We start from the raw sequence: 22,212 nt of genomic DNA on the forward strand, positions 1-22,212 counted from the left end.
AATTTGTTAAAAACATAATGTCTGTGAAGTGCAATGAAACGAGGTATGCTGGTATATGATTCCAGGACCTAACCTTCCCGGGTGATGCTGCAATTGTGAAGAATCAGCATGTTGTCATTGCCATAAATGGTTTCCACAATTTTTCCAGTTTTGAACTTAGAGTTATCTACAATTTTGAAAGTGAATACAGAGGATGGTGCTTGTTATGAAATGAATGGGTAAACGAGGTCCTCATGGTGGGCATCTCCCATAATCTTAACTAAGCAAGTTCAGGCCTTTGGAGGAGCTTTATTCTAAGTCAGAAAACCTTTATCTTCAGAGCTCTTTGTCCTCCACAATTTTTCTTTGCTTGTTCTTCTCTAGAAAAGTAACTGAATAAAACTTTAGATTAAGGAAATGTTTATTTAAAATCCATTGTGTTCTATCCTTTAAAAGCAACAACTGCAAACTTAAAGTTGGTTTGTTGAAATGTGAGCCAAGGAGGAGGTCACGGCGTAAAGCTGCAGCTGCCGCCACCGCCGCTTCTGCAAGGTCTCAGGGACGGGCTGCAGCCATGTCCTATTGCCGGCAGGAAGGGAAGGATCGAATCATATTTGTAACCAAAGAAGATCATGAAACTCCAAGCAACGCAGAACTGGTGGCCGATGACCCCAATGATCCATACGAGGAGCACGGACTGATACTGCCAAATGGAAACATTAACTGGAACTGCCCATGCCTCGGGGGAATGGCCAGCGGCCCCTGTGGGGAACAATTCAAGTCAGCCTTTTCCTGCTTCCACTATAGCACAGAGGAGATCAAGGGGTCAGACTGTGTAGACCAGTTCCGGGCCATGCAGGAATGCATGCAGAAATACCCAGACCTCTATCCCCAAGAGGATGAGGATGAGGAAGAGGAAAGGGAGAAGCAGCCAGCAGAACAAGCAGAAGAAACAGCTCCCACTGAGGCCACTGCAACCAAAGAAGAGGAGGGGTCAAGTTAATGAAGGCCACAAGGCACTGGGCTCCAGTCCTTTTGGAGTGGACCTTTTGCAAAAGGCCTTGTTGTCACCTTCCAAGAAAGTGTCTTTCCCTCTGTTGTCCTGTGCACTGTAATACACAAAATAACTTATTTTGATGATCAGGGGTCTTGACCTCTTGACATATACACTGAAAAAAATGGGGGTTGTATGTATGTGTGTCCTACCCAAACCTGTAGCTGCCACTTTTGAATTCTCTTCTCAGATTGCCCTGAGTTTTGCCACTTTTAAATAACGTGCTGAATAAGCTCAGCAACTTAAAACCATTACCCAAGAACGTTTTTTGTGAGTGAGCTGATTTATTCTGATTCATTATATTCCTTTTGGTAGATTTTATACCCCTTGGGGAAAATAATACAAGTATAGAAACAAAAACATCTTCTCTTAAAAATGCTGGGGTGGGGCCATATCTACTAGCAGAGGCCAGATGGTCAGATACGATTTCTGCAAACCCATCTTGACCTTGAGTATGTGAAGGGGTACTGTACTTCATTCCTGATACATTTTGGTTTCCATGATGGTGTGGAGCTCCTGGTTTTCTGTGTTTGGACGATGAAGATTTGGACCCTCCCCTTCATAATCTCTTTCTAAGTGAAGGGAGAGGCTGGCTTGGCTGTTCCTTGTTATTCCGAAAGCCCTGGTTTGGGGCTCATGTTCACATTGGCTCTCAATCTGGCCAGGTGCAATGTTCTTGCGAGGTGGGGACCTAATTATAACCAGAGTAGCAGGAAGAGAGGAAACATTGTGAATTAAGTATTCAATTAAAAGGAAACATGATTTCTAAAAAAAAAAAAAAAAAGAAATGTGAGCCAAAGGGCAATGCATTGGATCTTAATAAAATATGTACAGAGGTCCATGTAATCAAGCACTTATTTGAGTAACAAAAATGCCCCTGCTGCTTGAATTCATTGTCAGGAAGTTTGATCACTCAAAGCTGTGTTTCAGTACCCAGGCTACATTCTGAAGAGGAAAACGTTATGATTATTAAATAACATGATTATTAATTTCAATCCATAAATTGTTTTCTACTGCAAGGAAAATACATTCATATCCTCCCCAATACTATTAGGGATTTTGAAGCAAGAGCAGTGTTTTAGGGCATGCAGCATAGATCGTATACATGAAAAATCTCAAGATTTGAGTTCACCAAGCTACTTTATGTGTAGAGATCTGGATAAATAAATGTTTTTGTGGTCACAGTTCTGCCACTTAAAGGGAGTAGTGTGATGGAGAGTGGCAAAACTAGGTAAACAACAAAATTCTTAAAGGATTGCTTTGACAAATCTGTTCATTTTTGTTTTTGTTTTCAGTTTTGGACATACTTCAAATTATACCGGCTCTTGGAATTCACTAATAGCCTTAGGAGATCATCTAATTTCTTATATCAATTTGTCCTTTAATGACTATGAGTTTGGGTTGAGCATGCAAATATACTCTACCTCAATTTCCCTGACAAAATCATGCTGATAGAAAGCTGAATAATTACTCAGGATTTGATAAGTATTAAATAAAACTTTACAAAGAGAATGCACCTTTTCTTTAACTTAACTTCCCTGTCTGAAGCAGTAACTGAATATACAAAATATAAAAACTTTTTTACACGTCATCTCTACTTGAACCTCCCCAAGGTCACAGACAGAAAAGACCATGACAGATTCTATTAATTCAATTTAGGAGATGGGGGAAATGAGGCATGGGGAAGTTTAGCTATCTTTTCTCATTTTTCTACTTTACATAGTTTTATAAGATGCAAATACCAAATAATGCACCTTGCAGTCAAGCACTTAAAAGATTCTGCTCTGCAGAACCCCATTTTGAGGTAATATTAAATGGGCCAAATAAGTTTGGAAAACTCCAGTTTAAATATAATTAAACTCTAATGTGGGGGGTCCTGAAATGAAATGCTAGACTGAATTGCTTTTTATCTTTCTTAGCTAGAGGAGTTAGCAAAGCATCACAGATAGGCAAGAACATAAAATAACCTTGAAATATACTTCCTGTTTTCCTGCTTTTGCAAATAAAAAGTTGAATGGCTTTTCTTTAATATTTAAGCATAAGTTTAGTTGGCTTCAGTTACTTGAGGTTAACGTGTCAAAACCTCATTTTTTTAAGATAATAACACGATTAAAACATAACCTTACAGAGCTTGGTCATCAGGGAACAAGAAATGTGCATATGTGTGAATATGATGGTGGGGAGGGGATGTTTTGGGTGTGTAAGATACCTGATTCCAAGGTGGAGTGGTGGTACCAGGGTTGGCTGGCACCCGAAGTAGTTTGACATGAGAACTCAATGTGCTGGGTGCAAATAGCTACACTTTTATCATTCAGCCCTTTGTTCATGAAGCCCCTTTAAGTGATGTTGCCATCTCCCTCTAATTACCACTGAAAGGGCTCCACTGTGGTACCCAAAGAAGCACTCAGCTTCTGTCTCCTCCCTTCAGCCAGCTATTCAGAAACAACTTCAAAGGTATGGTCGGATCTTCGGCTCTTAGTGGACTGTGATTTATACTGGAGTCTGTCCATTGCCACTTGACCAAGTAGCTCCGTCTGTTCCAACAGAAATACTCAACTGCCCCTGGCTTTCTGAGGTCCCCCTGATCCCACAGTGAGGTTTTCAGCACTCTGCAGTACTGACCCAATGCAACAGACATCCCCATAACATCATAATCTAGAGGACAACAGACATAAAACTGGCCATATTATGCCAGGCCAGCAAATAGACCTTTAGAAGTACTGACGAAAGGAGTGGAAAGAGCTTAGGCCGTGTTGGGGATCAGAAATTGATACCCCCAAATATGGTACTTTGACATGCTGAAATGAAGAAGAAGCCACAAGATCTTTCTGACCTTCTCCCCGACCTCCTGTCTCAATCCCCTGTGTCTCACAAAACACAGGATTAAGTTCTCTGCAGCTCCTTATCCACTTCAAATCCAAACCAGACAAGGAAGAAAATAATTACATCGGGTTCCTTCCCTGAATTTTCATTAATTGAACTCATGTTACAGGAAGAAATATTAAAATCTGTCAACACACCTGGACAGACTTCTGTCACAAATTGTTGTCCACTCTGCTGGCTCAACAGACTTTGTCCCAGGCCCTTGTATGTTCTCCAAGCCCATTGAATTTCCCTAAAAATCATCCACACTTCCCCATTCCCTAAGAAGGAGTGTATATAAGCATCTACACCCCTTTGGGATATGGGGCAATCGTTCTGTGATTCTCCCTGTGTAATATTAATAAATGTGTATGCCTTTTCTCCAATTAAGCTGCGTGTATTGAGTTGATTTCTTAGCACATCTCCAGGGGTCAAAGGGGAAGTTTTTACCTTGGCCTCTATAGTGGTTAGTTGACAAGTTTTTAAACCTCAGTGGGTGATGCTACAAGTCTTTATGAGAATAGGCTACTTACCTTTAACAAATACCGTGACTGCTGTGAGAGTCAGAAATGTACTCATTTTCTTCCCTTTGGGCTCCACTTTCCAAGAAGGCTCTCTTCAGCATCTATAGAGTCTATAGTGTCTCAATATAGTGCCTTCAATCTCACTATAAAGTCTACAGTATCTTCAATCTCATTATAGATTTTATAGTGTGATTGAAATGAGCCACACTGAATTCTTCTCCTTACTGGGAATTAGTAGGCTTTCAAAAATCTTAGGCGTATAATGAAAAAGGAGGTAATCTGCCATCACTACCAATTTAAGGCTGATGATAATGTATCATTTTCACCCCAAACTATAACCTAAACAAACAAACAAAAAGCCTCCAGTTATAATGTATGTTTAATACAGGGATGTTTTTCAGAGCTTTACATATGCTAACATACATTGCAAATATCCAGATATAAAATGTGCTGTATTTCCAAGTATTCATCATAGAGGCCCTTTTTTAAAAAAGCATTACATGAAACACACTTTGAGAAGTGTTGAATTCATAATTCTTTCTCCATAAACCATTGGTGAGGCTGTGAAGTATTTTTACCCACAGCGATTGTCTGGGCTGCTGCTGTGGTTTAAACAAATCTATTCATTCCCCATCTTTCTTGCTGATATTAAATTACTCAGATTCCTTTCTCCATAGCCTTTTCACTTAGAACTAGATAGAAATAGCTTCCTTTGCTGAACAGTTTACAGACTATCTCACTAAAAACAGCTCATGAGAGAATTGTTTTAGTTAACTTAGGAAACAGCTTTTAAAACCAACAACATGCATTTTAGAGACCCATATTAGTTAACTTCTGTGTCCCTTGGGCATGTTTTATAGGTAGAGAACATGACCTTCTCCCTTCTATATGGAATATTTTTATTAAATAATATGGAACGGATAGGGAAAAAATACTTTCTTTATTGGATTAGTTGCTGCTATTATTTCTGAATTCTTAGGCAAATATAATTAAGGGATCTTATCAACTTATTCTAGATCAAATGTCTCCTCTTCCTCTTCTTCCTCCTCCTCCTCCTTCTTCTTTCCTTTCTCTCTTCCTCTCTCTCTCTCTCTCTGACACACACACACTCTCTCTCTCTCTCTCTGTCCGTCTCTAGGAAAAAATCTTGGCATCTTTCCTAGTGTACTATCATAACACAGAATGCTTCTGTGATCAAATGTGTGGGGATGTTTTACCCTATTCGTGATGTAAGTAACTAGTTCAGCAGTGAGCACCAGATGAGTGTCTAATTCAATTCAATTCTGACAGTATCTACATGGTCATAGCACCAGATCCCACAGGTTGAAAGCTCAGTCCCACAAGACCGTTCCCCACTTCAGATATCAGTTGCAAGTCTGTGCTTCCAGAACTTCTGATTGACTGGCTATAAATTGGGGCTCCATTAATCCCCTTCTAGAGTTTGATTAATTTGGTAAAGAACTCAGGGTAACACTTTACTCATATTTACTCATTTATTACCAAATATATTTTAAAGGATGCAAATGAACATCCATATGAGAAAATACATAAGACGAGGTCTGGAAGGGTTCTGGGCACAGGAACTTCTGTCCCCAGGAGTTGAGGCACACCACCTCCTGGCAGCTGCATGTTTTTGGTAGCCAACAAGGAAGCTCCCTAAACTCAGTCCTTATAGATTTATATGGAGGCTTCATTATGTAGGCATGATTGATTCAATCATTGGCCATTGGTGGTCCACATAGCTTTCAGACACTGGCTTCTCCCCAAAGGTTAGGGAGATGGAGCTGAAAGTCCCAATCTTCTAGTCCTCCCTTGGTCTTTGTGGTGACCAGCACCCATCTTGAAGTTACTGAGGAAACCCTACCCACCAGTCATATAATTAGCATAAAGAAGACACTTATTCTGGAAATTCCGAGAGTTTTTTCCAAAAAACAGGAACGAAGACCAAATATATATTTCACACAGGTGCGAGGTGGATGCGCGCGCGTGCGCACGCTCATATACACACACATACACACACACATTTTCCTTATTTAAAGACATATCTCCCATGTATATGTTTTCATTTAAAAAGCACTTTCTGTAATGGTTCCTATATTCTTTAATATTACAAATGTTTACTTGAAGAGGAGGTGTGTTCGAAAATGATTAAGCTAATATTTATTTATTAATATTTGTTTGTTTATTTTGAAACATTGTCTTGCTCTGTTGCCCAAGCTGAAGTGCACCAGTGCAATTACAGCTCACTGTGGCTTCAACCTCCTGGGCTCAAGTGATCCTCCCACTCCAGCCTCCCAAAGAGCTGGGATCACAGGTGCATACCACCATGCCTGGCTATTTTTTTTGTTTGTTTGTTTTAGTAGAAATGGGGTCTTGCTATGTTGCCCAGGCTGGTCTCCAACACTTGGATTCAAGTGATCCTTTCACTTCAACCTCCTATGCTGGGATTATAGGCATGCACCACCACACCTGGCCAAAGCTAATGTTTATTAATCAGCCATTTCAGTGCTCACTTTATGAGAGTGTCCAAATGTATATTAATCTTTACTGCAATCCTAACAGGCAGATATTATTATCACTTCTTTTTAAGATGAAGAAAATGATATACATGAAGTTTATTTTACTTGCTGAAAATCATGGGTCAGATGGAGGTGATTCCTACGATTAAACACAGGTTTAGAGCATACATTTTCTGATCAGACTCTCCTCCTGCCTCAAACTGGCTACCAAATTGTTTGAGTCTCATTCTCTCTCACTTTGATTGGGTATCTGTATTTAGACTGTTTCTTCCTCCTGGCCAAATACAAAGCAATCTTCCCATTGTTCAAAGACAGAAAGTGTCATCTGGGGTCCACACAATGAAAAAAAAATAAAGAAAATGAAGTAAATCTACTTATTTTTAGAGTAAATCTAAAGAAGAATTAAAAACAAGATAAATGGCATTTGACGCCATACTTTAAAAAATCATGATTTAATATTATTTCCTCAGGTTTAACTAAGGAAGGAGTTAAGGCATAGCTATCTAAAGAAAATGCCTCTATAAATTTTGTTCAAAACATTTTATTAAAAATGATTTACCCTTTTTTTTCTAAAAAATATATTTTGCCTTGTTGTGGGATGGTTCTTGAGCAAATGATTTATTGGGAGCATATTTGCAAGAGAAACCTGTAGAGAAAGTAAGTAAAATAGGACTGGACAGAGGAAAGGAGGTAAGCAAAAATGCAGTTTCAGCAGAAGGAGTCCCAGCCTCAGCTTGGTTTCATGAGGACCTCAGGAGTGTCAGTTGTTCTACAAGGTTGCCTATTAAGAGGAAGGGGACCTGGCTTTTATGTATTATATCAGTCTGTCATTTTCCACAAGCCATCCTAGGAAGAGGTTAGCAAGCTCCCATGCAACTCTCAGCTAGGTGGTTTCTATTAGTCAAGGGAACTCCTCCAGAGAAAGGTGAGGGTGAAAGGAGCTCTGGCTTGGGTGCACCAGCCTGGTAAGTAAATGGGATCTAGATGGGATGTCAACATTAACCAATATATGCCTTAAATAAGAACTTCTGTAATAAAAACTTTTAGAGCTCAGAACATGGAAAAGTCCTGTTTGATAATTATGTCATTGTATTATTAGAATATCAGAACAAAATATGATACTTATCACATCTCTCTTTTTGCAAAGACTGCCTTTTAAAAATTTTATTTATTTTTTCCTAATTTCTTAGCTGCAACCTTCTTTAGAAAAGGTCTGGGGTCCAATCATTCTCCTCAATTCTCCAGTTCTCCTAGTATATATCTTTTGCTCTTTTATCATTATTTCAAAGGTCTGATTTTACTTTTTTGTTTTGTTTTGTTGTGAGTCATTTCAAATTCTTTCTGTAAGTAGACTAGATAAATAGTAAACAACTAAAAATAGGGAAATATATTAATCCAGTGGCATGAAACAAATATGGATAAATGCAATACCTTTGCAACTAGAGTACTTATATAATCAAAAAATTACAATTTTTTCAACAGAAGAGTCCATTAAAGGTGACATTTATAAGACAAAGTTTACCACAGTGCTCATTTTGCATAATAATACACATTTTAATTTCATCTTATTTATTAAAGTAATAATTCTTTAACATATTTTTCACAAGACAGTTATGGAAATATTATCAAGTTCAACCATATTCTAAAAACCTTTTAATTTAGGGAAAGCACCCGTTGGTCTTGACAATGATTATTCTATCTAACCAGGCACTTAAAAATGACAAGGTCAGAGTCTTGGATGTGGCATTTAAACCCTTTGAATGCCCTAAAACAAATTATTCATTATTCATAAATCCAAAATAAAATAGCGAGGTCAACAAAGTGCATCCCCCACATTTACAACCTGAGCAAATCATTAAGCTTCTATAATTATCTTTATCTTATCAAAAAGCCACTAACTCACTGCCCAGCCTCACTCTGGTCATCTAGGTCATTTTGTCCTTTTGCCATTTCTCAGAAAAACTCATCATCAAGAACTATTGACTCAATTTGGGACAGGAAGGAAAAGAAATAGCAAATGGTCAAACATTATTAAGAAAACAAACAGGGTGAGCTCTGGGCAAATTTTTGAAGTCCAGCTTTATTGCTCCTGCTTCATTTTTTTCTTTCCTGCTATTGAAGTCTGTGATATGAAACAAATGTGTGCTGTATTCTTCATGTGAAGTAAGGTCTCAGCTGCATTGACTGTACAGTTCTGGTATTTGTGTGGAAAGCTTTTTAGCCAAGGTGGCTGGTACATGGGTAACCCTAAGTACTTCAGCTTTTGGCAATCATCATTTGCTTTAATGGTCAGTTAAAATGGCTCGTAACTCCGTGACATTTGCTGTAGGAAGTCTGTTTACTAATCAAGATTTCTAAGGCTCTCAGTGTGACAAATGCGTTTTAAGGGTTTCTTCTCATAACATCACACACATGGCTCACCTCTAATGGTTGCTGATCTACTTTCTGACCACTTTTCCCCCCAAAAATATTCCAAAAGTTCTTCCTTTTTTTTCTAATATGGCATTAACATAAATTGTGGTAGGTAGAACAACTTTTCTAAAGGTTTGGTGTAACAATGGAGATCACAGGATAAAATAAAACCAGGTGAAACCTTGATATTAAATATTAGACATGTCTATTATGAACTCTCTCATCCATTTTCACCTTCATAAATTCCTCTCTACTCTGAATATGTTTTCATGAAATGTGAAAACTAAAAATTCCCTAACAAATTTGTAATAAAAATAATAATTACAAAAATAATTTTACAGTAGCAGGCATTGCTATGAATCCTCAGGAATTACTTTATTTAATATTCCCCAGATACATGTAGAGTCAGTAATACCATTTTCAAGCTATGGGCGAGTAATGAATTGAGGTTTATAAATGTTAATTGAATTGTCCAGGCTCAAATTCATAGTAAGTAGTTATTGGGGCCCATGCCGGGGGTGGTGGAGAATGAACAGACGCAAGAGACAAAGACAGAGAACATGGCGGCCGCGCCTAGAGCCTCCGCCTCACTTTATTTATACTCCATAAATCCCACGTTAGCAAAAATAACACAATGCAAAACAAACGTTCTGCACCCAGATATAACCTTCTGCTTAGTTCCTTGTCTCTAAGTTCTTTCTTATTTTGTCTGCCTTCTTGGCGCCTACTAGAGTTCATTAAAAGTTCAACTAGAGATACTGTCCTTGACGACTGGAGTTCACTGAAAGTACAACTAGCTAGAGATACTGTCCTTGAGCCTTATCTATTCTTAGCATATTGTTTTCAATGGCCCCTGCAAGTAGTAGGGTCAGAATCTGAACCAAAATATCTCAGATGTTGAGGCCTTCTTTTTTAAAGAAATGATATTGTGGTTTGGGTAGCACTGTGCTACTTGTTGAGGATGGATAATGGACACTATCATTTTACAGATTTGTTAGAGCACAGAATAAACATAGATGTTTGCACAGTTCAGATCAGATTCTTCCACCCTGAGAAGAAGCAAGTCAGGAAGCTTAGTTTTAGTAGGCATCAGAAGGAAATGATGCCAACTACTTTAGCAGTAAGAACATCATATGCAAAAAGTGGTTTTTTTTGTTTTTGTTTTTGGTCATAGAACTTTTGCTCTATCAGTAGCTTTATGATAAATGCTTCATGGTTATAAAAAGAATGAAGGCCTCAGTGTTAGGAGGTAGAGTCATCCTTGATTCCTTTCTTTCTTACCTTCCTGCTCCTCTAGCTTCAAAATATATCCAGAATTTGATGACTTACCTCCTCTGCTGCCACCACCTGGTCCTGGTCAGGGGTTGGTGGACTCCGATTTGTATCATTTAACTATCTTTGCCATCCTCCCATGGTGGCAGATCCTAAGCTAGTAACAGGACACCTTTGAATGCAGAGTTGAGAAGTGCAACCTAATTGGTGCAAAGGAGCCTTAAGAGGCTTTTCCGGAACACCACTGAAAGCCTGAGAAAAAATGGACATGTTCAAGATTATCTGGTTATTAGTCTGGAATTAGAACTCAGGTGGCCTGAATTCTAAACCAGAGCCCATTTCACAGAGAAATATTTGCATGTTCAATCTCACTCTTCACATTGTTCTACTGAAGAAAATCTAACTGTTGACAAGAGAGTGCAACAGCAGAGTGGAGGAGAGTTATCTTAGAGCCCTAAGGACTTTGCGATGGCCTGAAGACTGTATTGGGGAGTTTTGGTGGCTCTTTCTCTCACTCATACCTTCACGGTTAAGTGATTTATTAAGTCAGAAAAACAAGTTAAGCTTTCTCTGATGGTAGAGATCAACACCAAGTCAATTCCTTCTAGGAGGGAAACCCAAAACATAATTTAATTATGAGGTTGTGATAGGCAGGATTGTGAATAACCGCATGGTATTTGAAGTAGACCAGAACTAATTTCAGTCACTCACTTCACCATTTGCTGGAACTAAGACTTCGGGAAATTTAATGCCTCAAAACTATAAAGCCAATGAAATTGGAGTATCTACTCAATATTGTCATAGATAGGACGATATGATCACAGATCTGAGCACATTCCTGTTGCATGGTAAATATTTAGTAAATGCAGGAGCTATTATTATTGGTAAAAACATTGTTTCACAGAACTATTTTAAAAACAATCTATTGGAACTTGAGAAGAAAGCTTTGATGAATATATTCAATTAGAAATACAGAGGAATGAAATTATCAATCTGAACATTTGTTTACCCTACAATATTCTGTCTGACTCTACTTTATCCCTGAACCTTCTATATTGTGTTCCAAATTCCCTTTATTATAGTTTCAGGCCAAGAAGACAAAACCTTAATTTTAATCTAGAAATCACATCTTCCCTTAAAGCTGTGAGGTTCATTATGCAATACTTAGAACCAGGTGGCCTTGGGTGAAGTCTTTCAAACTCTCATTTTATTTTCTTACAACAGGCTTACTATTATACCTAAATGACATGCTTAAGATTTGGGGGCATTACTAAAATCACAACAATTAGATAAATTTTCCAGGGATATTGTTTCTAACACAGCCTTTATCCACTTATACAAAACTCATACATATTCAAAGGATTATGTTTCAGAAAGTGCCCCAGCTTAATACTAACTGATATATTCCAAGTAAAGAACATTACAGAAGTTCAGTGTTTGTGGAGTTTATTAAAAGCTCATGTTTTCTTTTTCTTTACAATTCACCAATTGGTAAATTAGAAAAAAATTGATATGCACTAGGAACAATATAGGTCTACACTTTCAAATCTTTTATCTAACAAGCTGTTAGAAAGGTTGGCCTAATTACTTTTCTCTATTTAAAAGTGTCCAAGCATGTTGGAGTTTAGTTAAGTGATTCTGATTTTATTATAAGCTCCATAGGAGAAGCACTCCAGGGTGGCCAGCCATGCCAGTTGGGCTATCTGCTTAATTGCCTTGATTGCAGAGCATTTTCTAAGGCAACAACAGCCCAGGCAATGCTAGTATTGTATTTGAAAATTTCAGCGCTGTGGTGTTTTCACACCACATTGGTTAAATGGTACCAATTTTAAAGTAGTAAGGAGAGAGATGCTCTGTGAAATATGCTAACTCTTGGAACAGCTGAATCTGTGACAGTGTATCTAATGGTGACAAGCATAGGGTTTGGAGTTTGACTGTCAGTTACAAGCTGCACTAGTTAACTAAAATTCTCTGATTTCCTGTATTCTTTCTTCTGGCTAATATGACCACATTGACTATTTTGCAAGTAAATTAGAATCTATCTAACTACAAAAGGACAATTATAATTGGCTGGGCAATGGAGCTCCTTCATTTTGGTGTTGTAATGAAACTGATTCTAGAATGACATGATTTCTACATTTACATGCCTTATCTTTCCTGTCAGCATTGCTCACATCTTTTTATATCTTTCTGGTTTGGAAGCAACTTAGAGTAGTGACTGTGTTTTGATTCTGTTAATATTCCTCCAAGTTGTTCAGTAAATACTTAGTTATTTACACCATAGTATAAACAGGCAATTTGATGAGTTTGTAGTGGTATTGTTGCTCTTCTTCCTCCTCTAAGCCTGACATAGCCATAGTGAGACAGAGTGTGTATGTGTGTGTGTGTTTGTGTGTGTGTGTGTGTGGTGTCTACTAGGTAGGGACATGCAAGAAAATGAGATATTTAAAGGAGCAACACCTCTTTAATCCCTAGTTGACCTTAAGATAATGCTCATTCAATTTATTTCAATTCCACAGACAGAATTAGCACTTTCTGTGTGCAGCATCCTTTCTCCCCTTGTATGCAGTGCCGAGCCCTTGATAAGATACAGTAAATAATTAGTTAATACTTAAATCAGAATCTGAGTATCTTAGAAATGGAATGAGTAGAAGTAATCTTGTTTTGCTTTCCAGAAATGGAATGAATGGAAGTAATCTGTTTCGCTCCCCTCAATTTACAGATATGGATGTTGGGCTCAGAAATATTGAGATATGACCAAACTGCAGGGCTGTTAGTAGCAGAAATAATCAGCTCTAAATCAGGTCTACAGGGCTTGCATCTACTTCGTACTCTATCTCTATGACTCTAGAAATGCCAATTTCTCTCTCTCTCTCTCTCTCTCTTTTGGTAGCACATCAATTTCAAAGAGCACAGTAGTTAAAAACATAGCATCTAGTACAGGCTGTGGATTATAGGTGTACCTATTAATTCTAATAATTTTACTTTCTAGAAAAGATCCTTTGCTTTGGGCAGCTACCTCTCCAGCAGTGGCTTCTGTTTTGCCTATCTGCTTCTGATCTGATATGTAGGCAGTGGTTCCCTTAGACTGGAGAAGCAGTTGTAATTCTCAGCTTGGGGCTCTGCCTCTTACTCAGCCTGCAGGTGATTAAGATTCTCACCTGGAGAGCACTCAGCTGAACATCTGCTGTGGTATGTCATAGTTGAGGGGGGTGCATCTCCCACTGTTCTCATTCCAACCTAGTAGCAGGAGATAAAGCAGCATATTTCACATCTACCCGAGATGAATACTTGCAATATTGAGCCATGAGAGTATTCCTTTCTTTCCTCCTAATTTTACCCTAGGTTTTATAAATGTAGTTAATCTTTTTGGTGGATTGGTGGAGGTATCCGTTATGTTAAATCAAACATCATGGTATAGTTAAATGAGCTTTTAACTCAGAGAAACCTAGCAGAGTTCAAGTCTTAGTAGGTCACATGCTGGATGGGAAAACAGAAGGAAGTTGTTTAAGCTATTTCCTTACCTATAAAAGGAAACTCAAGTTTCTACCTACCTGAAAGAGCTATTTTGTGTGCCTGATGACATTTCCTCATTCATTCATTTAAGAACTATTTATTGAGTATACCCTGTCAGGAAATTCACTAGGTTGTGGTATGGAGTAGTGAAAATAACTAATGCTTATATAGCTCTACAATTATAAATACTTTTTTCCCCAAAAGATAATATATTTTTAAAAAAAGCTGGCCCTAGTCAAATCAAGAGTTTACAGGCATTTGGATATTTTCTTTCGTGATAAGCAAATGCCTTACAGTTTGACAAATACAATTAAAATTTAAAATTATGGCCCGAAAGCAACTGAATATCTCAAAATGCCTTGTAAACTACAGGCAGTTTTAATGCTGTTAACTCCTTCGTCGCCCTCAGAGGCTGTGTCTAATCAGTTTCCCAGTTCTGGAAATGAGTGATGTTGTGCACAATTTCTCATGTTAATCCTATTCTTTCTAGTCCCACTCATGCCATTGCAATTCAGATCCTTTACCCACATATACATTTTTGCAAATCTCTGCAGGCTGACTTCACTGACTCAAGTCTTTCTCTTTTTCAGCACATAAAACATGATGCTCTCTGATTACTCAGTAATAAATATTGAGAGTGTCACTTGACTGCTCAGAAGACTTCTAAGTATATCCTCTATCGATAGATTTAAACATTTTAACATAGCATTTAAGACCCCCAGTATCTTCTTTTACACATGCCAGTACTTGCCTATTTAAGCCTTTTATTTCATCCAATCTCAAGTACTCATCTATTCATTTATTCAAGCATCTGCTAAGTCCAAGCAATTAATAAACACCCATGTGTTCTTGTCTCTGCTGCCTAGTAGACTAGACAAGCTGTTTAACTTACCATAAAGTTAAGTTAAGGTATCATTTAACTAAGGATTGTAATAACCACCACACAAGAAAAGATAACTCTAAAGATTAGATATGCTCATGTACCTAAGGTATAAGTAGAGTTCCACTAATAATGTATACTTCTTATTGTTCTTATTACTTTGAGTATAATATTGTACAGATAACATTTGTTTAAATTTATAACATTTTTGGCAATTCATTTATGATAAATGAGTTAACTTCTAGAGTTTTCAACTAAATAAAACTTAGAAAAAGCATCTTGTTTATTGTTCAGTAGCACTAATTTTGATTTTGTTTATTCTTATTTCTGGTGTTCACCTTAAGTCCTACAAGGTAGCACATGGAGCCTAACAGTTGCTTCTGGAGCAAATGGATAGACCTAAATAGGAGCTACAGGATTATAAAATTGCAGAGAAAAAGGGAGCTCAATGTTGGACCAAGAATTGGAATTACAGGGCCAAATAGTCACTGAGAGAAATAATAAGGGTGTTCTGAGTTAAGAACTCAAAGGAATTGTTAGAAAAAAACAGGCATTGGAAAGGCAGCAATTGTTTGGAGAAAGGCCCAAGCTACAGATTTCAGATACTTCATTGACAATATTTTGTCTAAACATGTAGGATCCTTTGAAGTTCGAACCTGTCTTTCCTTGAAGGTGCTCAAATATCAGAGGGGACCCCAAAAGAAATGTATTTTATGCACATGTGTGTCCAGGAGAAGGGAGAAGGAGAGAGATTGATTGGAGTAACATTGAATTAAATAGGGAAGGTAGGTTGTGGGAGACATTTTCAGCCCCAACATTTCTTAACACTTCCTTTCTTTTTCCTTTCCTTCCTTTCTACATCCCTCTCTCCCTCCCTTTTGGCTCTCTTCTTCCCTTTTTTCTCCTTCTCTTCCTCCCTCTCACCCTCCTTTCTATCTTCCTTCCTTCCTTCCTTCCTTCCTTCCTTCCTTCCTTTCTCCCTCCCTCTCTCTCTCTCTCCCTCCCTCCCTCCCTTCCTTCTTCCTTTCTTCCAGCAATACCCTAATTTTATCCAGTGTAAGACCAAGAAAATAACTTGTCGATTAAAGTACTCCTTTCTGAGAAGTCTCACAATTTCTTACCAAGCCTACAGCTCCTTCTCAAAGAAACTGACAAACCAAAAACCTCTATGAATACTAAGTTGCCTATGGATATTGACAATGCATAGTAACCTCGTTCACACCATATGACTACTTCCCAGAATGCAGCTGATGAGAACAAAAATAATACCATGATCTAATGGCAGGTTGCTCTCAGCTGGTTAGCAGCCTCTGAGCTTTGCCCAGTAGTGTTAACAGTGATTAACCATTAAGACTCTCATTTAGAGTGAGTTTGAATATAAAGCATACAGAGAAATGAAGAGAGTGAGATCAAGAGAAAGAAGACAACCCAGAGAGAAAGAGCAATGAGTAGAAGCCATGTGATAGTAAAAATCTAAGAGGCAGTGCAAGTCATTAGTGAGTGCAAACTCCGAATGCACAGCAGTGATAAGATGGAGACCAGGAGAGTAGAGAGAAGTTAATGTGTTAACTCTTTAGGCAGAAACAACAATTAGCTCTCACATTTTGATGCCAGAAGATTATAGCCCAGATAGCTTCAGGCCACCTGCTGAGCAACCCACATAAATACTTCAGTATATTTTGAACAAAATGCCAATCTCAGTCTTCTTTTTTTGTAAAACCAATGCCTTTTTTCTTTTTCTCCATGTGCAAACTTTCAAAAATGTGTTTGTTTCTTTTGTTGGCAACTGGATAACTGTTCTGCAAACATCCACTGCCTCCAATGACACCTTTATGAGAGAAGTAAACTTGTCCAGCCCACTGATGTTGAGATTAACCAGGTGAATTGCTTCTGTCGGTGGAATGAAAGTGGAAGTGATAGTTTGGTGCTTCCAAGTCTAGACATTAAGATGCATCTTATGCTGGTTGCAAGTCTAGAGATGAGGAAGCATTATTTGTTTCTGCTTGCCCGTCTGGGTGCTGCTTGCCTTTATCAGAAGAATAATATGCACCAAGTAGCTGCATACTGTCTAGTGGAGACCCCAAAATCAGACAGGGGCAGCCAACCTGAACTCGACCAACAGCCTGAAAGGGAGTTCCTGCCAATCTTTAGACCATGAATGAGAAATAAGTGTGTATTATTGTATGCCACTGAGATTCTTTGGTTGTTGGCTATGCAGGAAAAGCTGACGCTAGAACTAATACAATTTCAAAAGTTCTAAATAATACTACTTTAGAGTTAAAAAATAAAACCAGAACAAAGGATATTCTGTGAGCCTCTGTGTCTACAATAACATATTTTATAAAAGGGAAGAAAAATGAAATAATCCAAATGTCCAGCAAGTCCTGGGTCTCTCATAGTCTTAGGTTTTCCTCTAGTCATCTTTCTGGATTAAATTTTTCTGTTTGAAATACTTAACCATGGTTAGTGTTTTCCTGGCTGACCATGACTAAGCTGATATGTACTATTTTTGCCCCCATAAAATAGAAAGAAAAATGAATAATTAGAGAGGTTGTATAACTAGGAAATGTGTGTAACTAGGAAAACGTGAGCAAGTTAGAGGGACTGCAGTCTGTTTATTGTCCTTTTTATTTTTTTTCTTCAAACATGTAGGGTGCCTTTTTAATCTTTGGAAAACTTGGTGCCATAACACAAGAGTGGTCACCTCACTCTTAACCAGTTTCTTTCTCTCTTTCTCTTTCTTCCTTTTTCTTTTTCTCCATGTGCAAACTTTCAAAAATGTGTTTGTTTCTTTTGTTGGCAACTGGATAACTGTTCTGCAAACATCCACTGCCTCCAATGACACCTTTATGAGAGAAGTAAACTTGTCCAGCCCACTGATGTTGAGATTAACCAGGTGAATTGCTTCTGTCGGTGGAATGAAAGTGGAAGTGATAGTTTGGTGCTTCCAAGTCTAGACATTAAGATGCATCTTATGCTGGTTGCAAGTCTAGAGATGAGGAAGCATTATTTGTTTCTGCTTGCCCGTCTGGGTGCTGCTTGCCTTTATCAGAAGAATAATATGCACCAAGTAGCTGCATACTGTCTAGTGGAGACCCCAAAATCAGACAGGGGCAGCCAACCTGAACTCGACCAACAGCCTGAAAGGGAGTTCCTGCCAATCTTTAGACCATGAATGAGAAATAAGTGTGTATTATTGTATGCCACTGAGATTCTTTGGTTGTTGGCTATGCAGGAAAAGCTGACGCTAGAACTAATACAATTTCAAAAGTTCTAAATAATACTACTTTAGAGTTAAAAAATAAAACCAGAACAAAGGATATTCTGTGAGCCTCTGTGTCTACAATAACATATTTTATAAAAGGGAAGAAAAATGAAATAATCCAAATGTCCAGCAAGTCCTGGGTCTCTCATAGTCTTAGGTTTTCCTCTAGTCATCTTTCTGGATTAAATTTTTCTGTTTGAAATACTTAACCATGGTTAGTGTTTTCCTGGCTGACCATGACTAAGCTGATATGTACTATTTTTGCCCCCATAAAATAGAAAGAAAAATGAATAATTAGAGAGGTTGTATAACTAGGAAATGTGTGTAACTAGGAAAACGTGAGCAAGTTAGAGGGACTGCAGTCTGTTTATTGTCCTTTTTATTTTTTTTCTTCAAACATGTAGGGTGCCTTTTTAATCTTGGAAAACTTGGTGCCATAACACAAGAGTGGTCACCTCACTCTTAACCAGTTTCTTTCTCTTCTTTCCTCCCTCCCTCCCTCCCTGACTTCCTTCCTTCCTTTTCCTTCCCTCACCCCTTTCCTTTCCTCTTTCTGTTTTCCTTCCCTTTCCTTTTCCCCTTCTATTTCCTCCCCTTCCCACCCCTCCTCTCCTTTCCTTCCTTTCCCTGCCATCACCTCCCCTCCCCTTCTCTTCCCTCCTCTCCTCTCCTTTTCCCTCCCCTGCCCTTCCCTCCCCTCCCCTTTCATTCCCTCCCCTTCCATACCCTCCCCTTTTCTCCCCTTCCATCCCTTCCCCTTCCCCTTCCTTCCTCTTCCTTTTCCTTCCTTTTCCTTCCCTCACCCCTTTCCTTTCCTCTTTCTGTTTTCCTTCCCTTTCCTTTTCCCCTTCTATTTCCTCCCCTTCCCACCCCTCCTCTCCTTTCCCTTCCTTTCCCTGCCATCACCTCCCCTCCCTTCTCCTCTTCCCTTCCCCTTCCTTTTGATTTACACTTCTCTGATTATCAGTGATACTGAACACTTTTCATATATCTCTTTTCAGTTTGTATATCTTCTTTTGAAAAATGTCTATTCAGATCTTTTGCCCATTTTTAATAAGATTATTAGATTTTTTCACATCAAGTTGTTTGAAATCCGGTATTGTTTATTAATCCCTCATCAGATTAATAGTTTGAAAATATTTTTTCCCATTCCGTGGGTTGTGCCTTCACTTTGTTGATTGTCTTCTTTGCTATTTAGAAGCTTTTAAATTTGAAGTGATCTCATTTGCCAGTTTTTGCTTTGATTGCTTGTATTCGTGGGGTAGTACTCAAGAGATCTTTGCCCAGTTCCATGTCCTGTAGAGTTTCTTCAGTTTTTTTTTTTTTTTTTGGGACAGAGTCTCACTCTGTTGCCCAGGCTGGAGTGCAGTGGCACTATCTCGGCTCACTGCAAGCTCCACCTCCTGGGTTCACACCATTTTTCTGCCTCAGCCTCCCAAGTAGCTGGAACTACAGGCACCTGCCACCACAGCTAATTTTCTGTACTTTTAGTAGAGATGGGGTTTCACCGTGTTAGCCAGGATGGAATGTTTTCTTTAAGTAGTTTCATAGTTTGAAGACTTAAATTTAAGTATTTAATACATTTTTATTTAAATTTTGCATATGAAGAGAGATAGGAGTCTAGTTTCATTCTTCTGCATATGGATATCCAGTTTTCCCAGCACCGTTTATCGAACTGGTTGTCTTTTCCTTAATATGTGTTCTTGGCAACTTTGTTAAAAATAAATTTACTGTAGATATACGGATTTATTTATAGGTTCTCTATTCTGTTTAATTTGTCTATGTATTTGTTTTTATGCCAATACCATGCTGTTTTGGTTACTATAGCTCTGTGGTATAATTTGATGTCAGATAATGTGATTTCTTTGGTTGTGTTCTTTCTGCTCAGGATGATTTTGGCTATTCTGGATCTTTCATGGCTCCATAAAAATTTTCAAATTATTTGTCTATTTCTATGAAGAATGCCAATAGTATTTTGATAGAGATTGCATTTAATCTATAGATTGCTTTGCGTAGCATGGACATTTTAACAGTATTGATTCTTTCAATCCATGAACATAAAATATCTTTACATTTTTATGTGTTCCCTTCAAATTCTTTCAACAATGATTTATAATTTTTTTCATTGGCCTATCCTTAAGAATAATTCATGTGCTGAGAAGAAGAATGCATAATTGTGTAGCTGTTGGATGAAATGTTCTGTAAATATTTATTAGGCCCATTTGGTCTACAGTGCAGACTAAATCTGATGTTTCTTTGTTGATTTTCCATATGGATGATACATGCAATGCTGAAAGTGGGGTGTTGAAGTCTCCAACTATTATTGTATCGGAATCTATCTATCACTTAAGCCTAATAATATTTGTTTTATGTATCTGAGTGCTCCAGTGTTGGGTACATATATATTTACAATTTTTATATTATCTTGCTGAATTGACCACTTCATCATTACCTAATAACATTCTTTGTAATTTTTATAGTTTTTGTCTTGAAATCTAATTTGTCTGCTATAACTACTCCTGTTTATTGGGTTTCCATTGGCATAGAATAATTTTTACATCCTTTTATTTTTAGTCTATCTGTATCTTTATACATGGAGTGTATTTATTGTAGGTAACAGATTGTTGAGTCATTTAGCCACTCTGTGTCTTTCAATTGGGGCATTTAGTGTATGTAAATTCAGTGTTATTATTGATAAGCAAGGACTTATTCCTATCATTTCATTTTCTATTTTCTGGTTACTTTTTGGTTTTCTTGTTTTTCCCTGACTCCTTCTTGCCTTTCTTTTACTGAAGGTGATTTTCTCAGGTAGTATATTTTAATTTCTTGATTTATATTTTTTGTGTATTTGTTATATTATTTTTGATTTGAAGTTACCATGAGGCTTGCCAATAATATCGTATAAACTGCTATTTTAAACTGGTGATTATACTATCCATGTCTTGAAAAGTTATTTTACTAGCAGCTATTTTGGATAGATTCATTTTTTAGTCTTTCTACTCAAAGTGTGAGTAGTTTACAAACTGCAGTTACAGTGTTATAATATTCTGTTTTTCTGTGTACTTACTATTGCCAGTAAGTTATGTACCATCAGATAATTTTTTATTGCTCATTATCATCCTTTTTCTCAGATTTAAAAACTCCCTTTAGCATTTATTATATGACAGGTCTCATGTTCATAAAACCCTTGGGTTTTGTTTGCCTTATAATATCTATTTTTCCTTCAGATTTGAAAGATATTTTCACCGGATATACTATTCTGGGATAAAAGTTTTGTTTCTTTAGCACTTTACACATATCATGCCACTCTCTCTTGGCCTTTAAGATTTCCACAGAGAAGTCTGCTGCCAGATGTACTGGAACTCCTTTCTATGTTATTTTTTCGTTTTGCTGCTATTAAGATCTTTTCTTTATCTTTGACCTTTGTTAAATGTTTTAAGGTGGTCATGTTTTGATTAAATCTGCTTGGCATGCTATAATCTTCTTATACTTGAATATTTATATCTTTCTCTAGGTTTGTAAGTTTTCTGTTATCTCATTGAATAAACTTTCTACCCTGATCTCTGTCCCCACTCCTCTTTAATGTCAATAACTCCTAGTTACCCTTTGGGAGCTATTTTCTAGATTATTTAGGCATGTTTCATTCTTTTTAATTCTTTTTTCTTTTGTCTCCTCTGACTGTATTTTCAAATAGCCTGTCTTCAGGCTCACTGATCCTTTCTTCTGCTTCGTCAGTTCTGCTATTAAGATTCTGATGCATTCTTCAGTATGTCAACTGCATTTTTCAGCTCCAGAATTTCTGCTTGATTCTTTTTAATTATTTTAACCTCTTTGTTAGATTTGTTTGATAATATTCTGAATTCTTTCTCTGTGTTGTCTTGAATTTCATTGACTTCCTCAAAACAGATATTTTGAATTCTCTCTGAAAG

General features: G+C 37.6%; 1 protein-coding gene across 1 annotated transcript; it reads left to right on the plus strand.

The window, feature by feature from the left end:
- Positions 1-484: 484 nt before the first annotated feature.
- LOC117087891 (mitochondrial intermembrane space import and assembly protein 40) lies at positions 485-1,817 on the plus strand. Its single transcript, XM_033218668.1, has one exon. The coding sequence runs from the start codon at positions 554-556 to the stop codon at positions 980-982; it is 429 nt and encodes a 142-aa protein (XP_033074559.1). The 5' UTR covers positions 485-553; the 3' UTR covers positions 983-1,817.
- The last annotated feature ends 20,395 nt before the right edge of the window (positions 1,818-22,212 follow it).

This window comes from Trachypithecus francoisi, unplaced genomic scaffold (genome assembly GCF_009764315.1).
Source record: "Trachypithecus francoisi isolate TF-2019V2 unplaced genomic scaffold, Tfra_2.0 Lachesis_group10, whole genome shotgun sequence".
Taxonomy (NCBI): domain Eukaryota; kingdom Metazoa; phylum Chordata; class Mammalia; order Primates; family Cercopithecidae; genus Trachypithecus; species Trachypithecus francoisi.

Bases quoted from the DNA above. Each gene is read 5' to 3' on its own strand.
- LOC117087891 (XM_033218668.1), top strand. From the start codon at position 554: ATGTCCTATTGCCGGCAGGAAGGGAAGGATCGAATCATATTTGTAACC.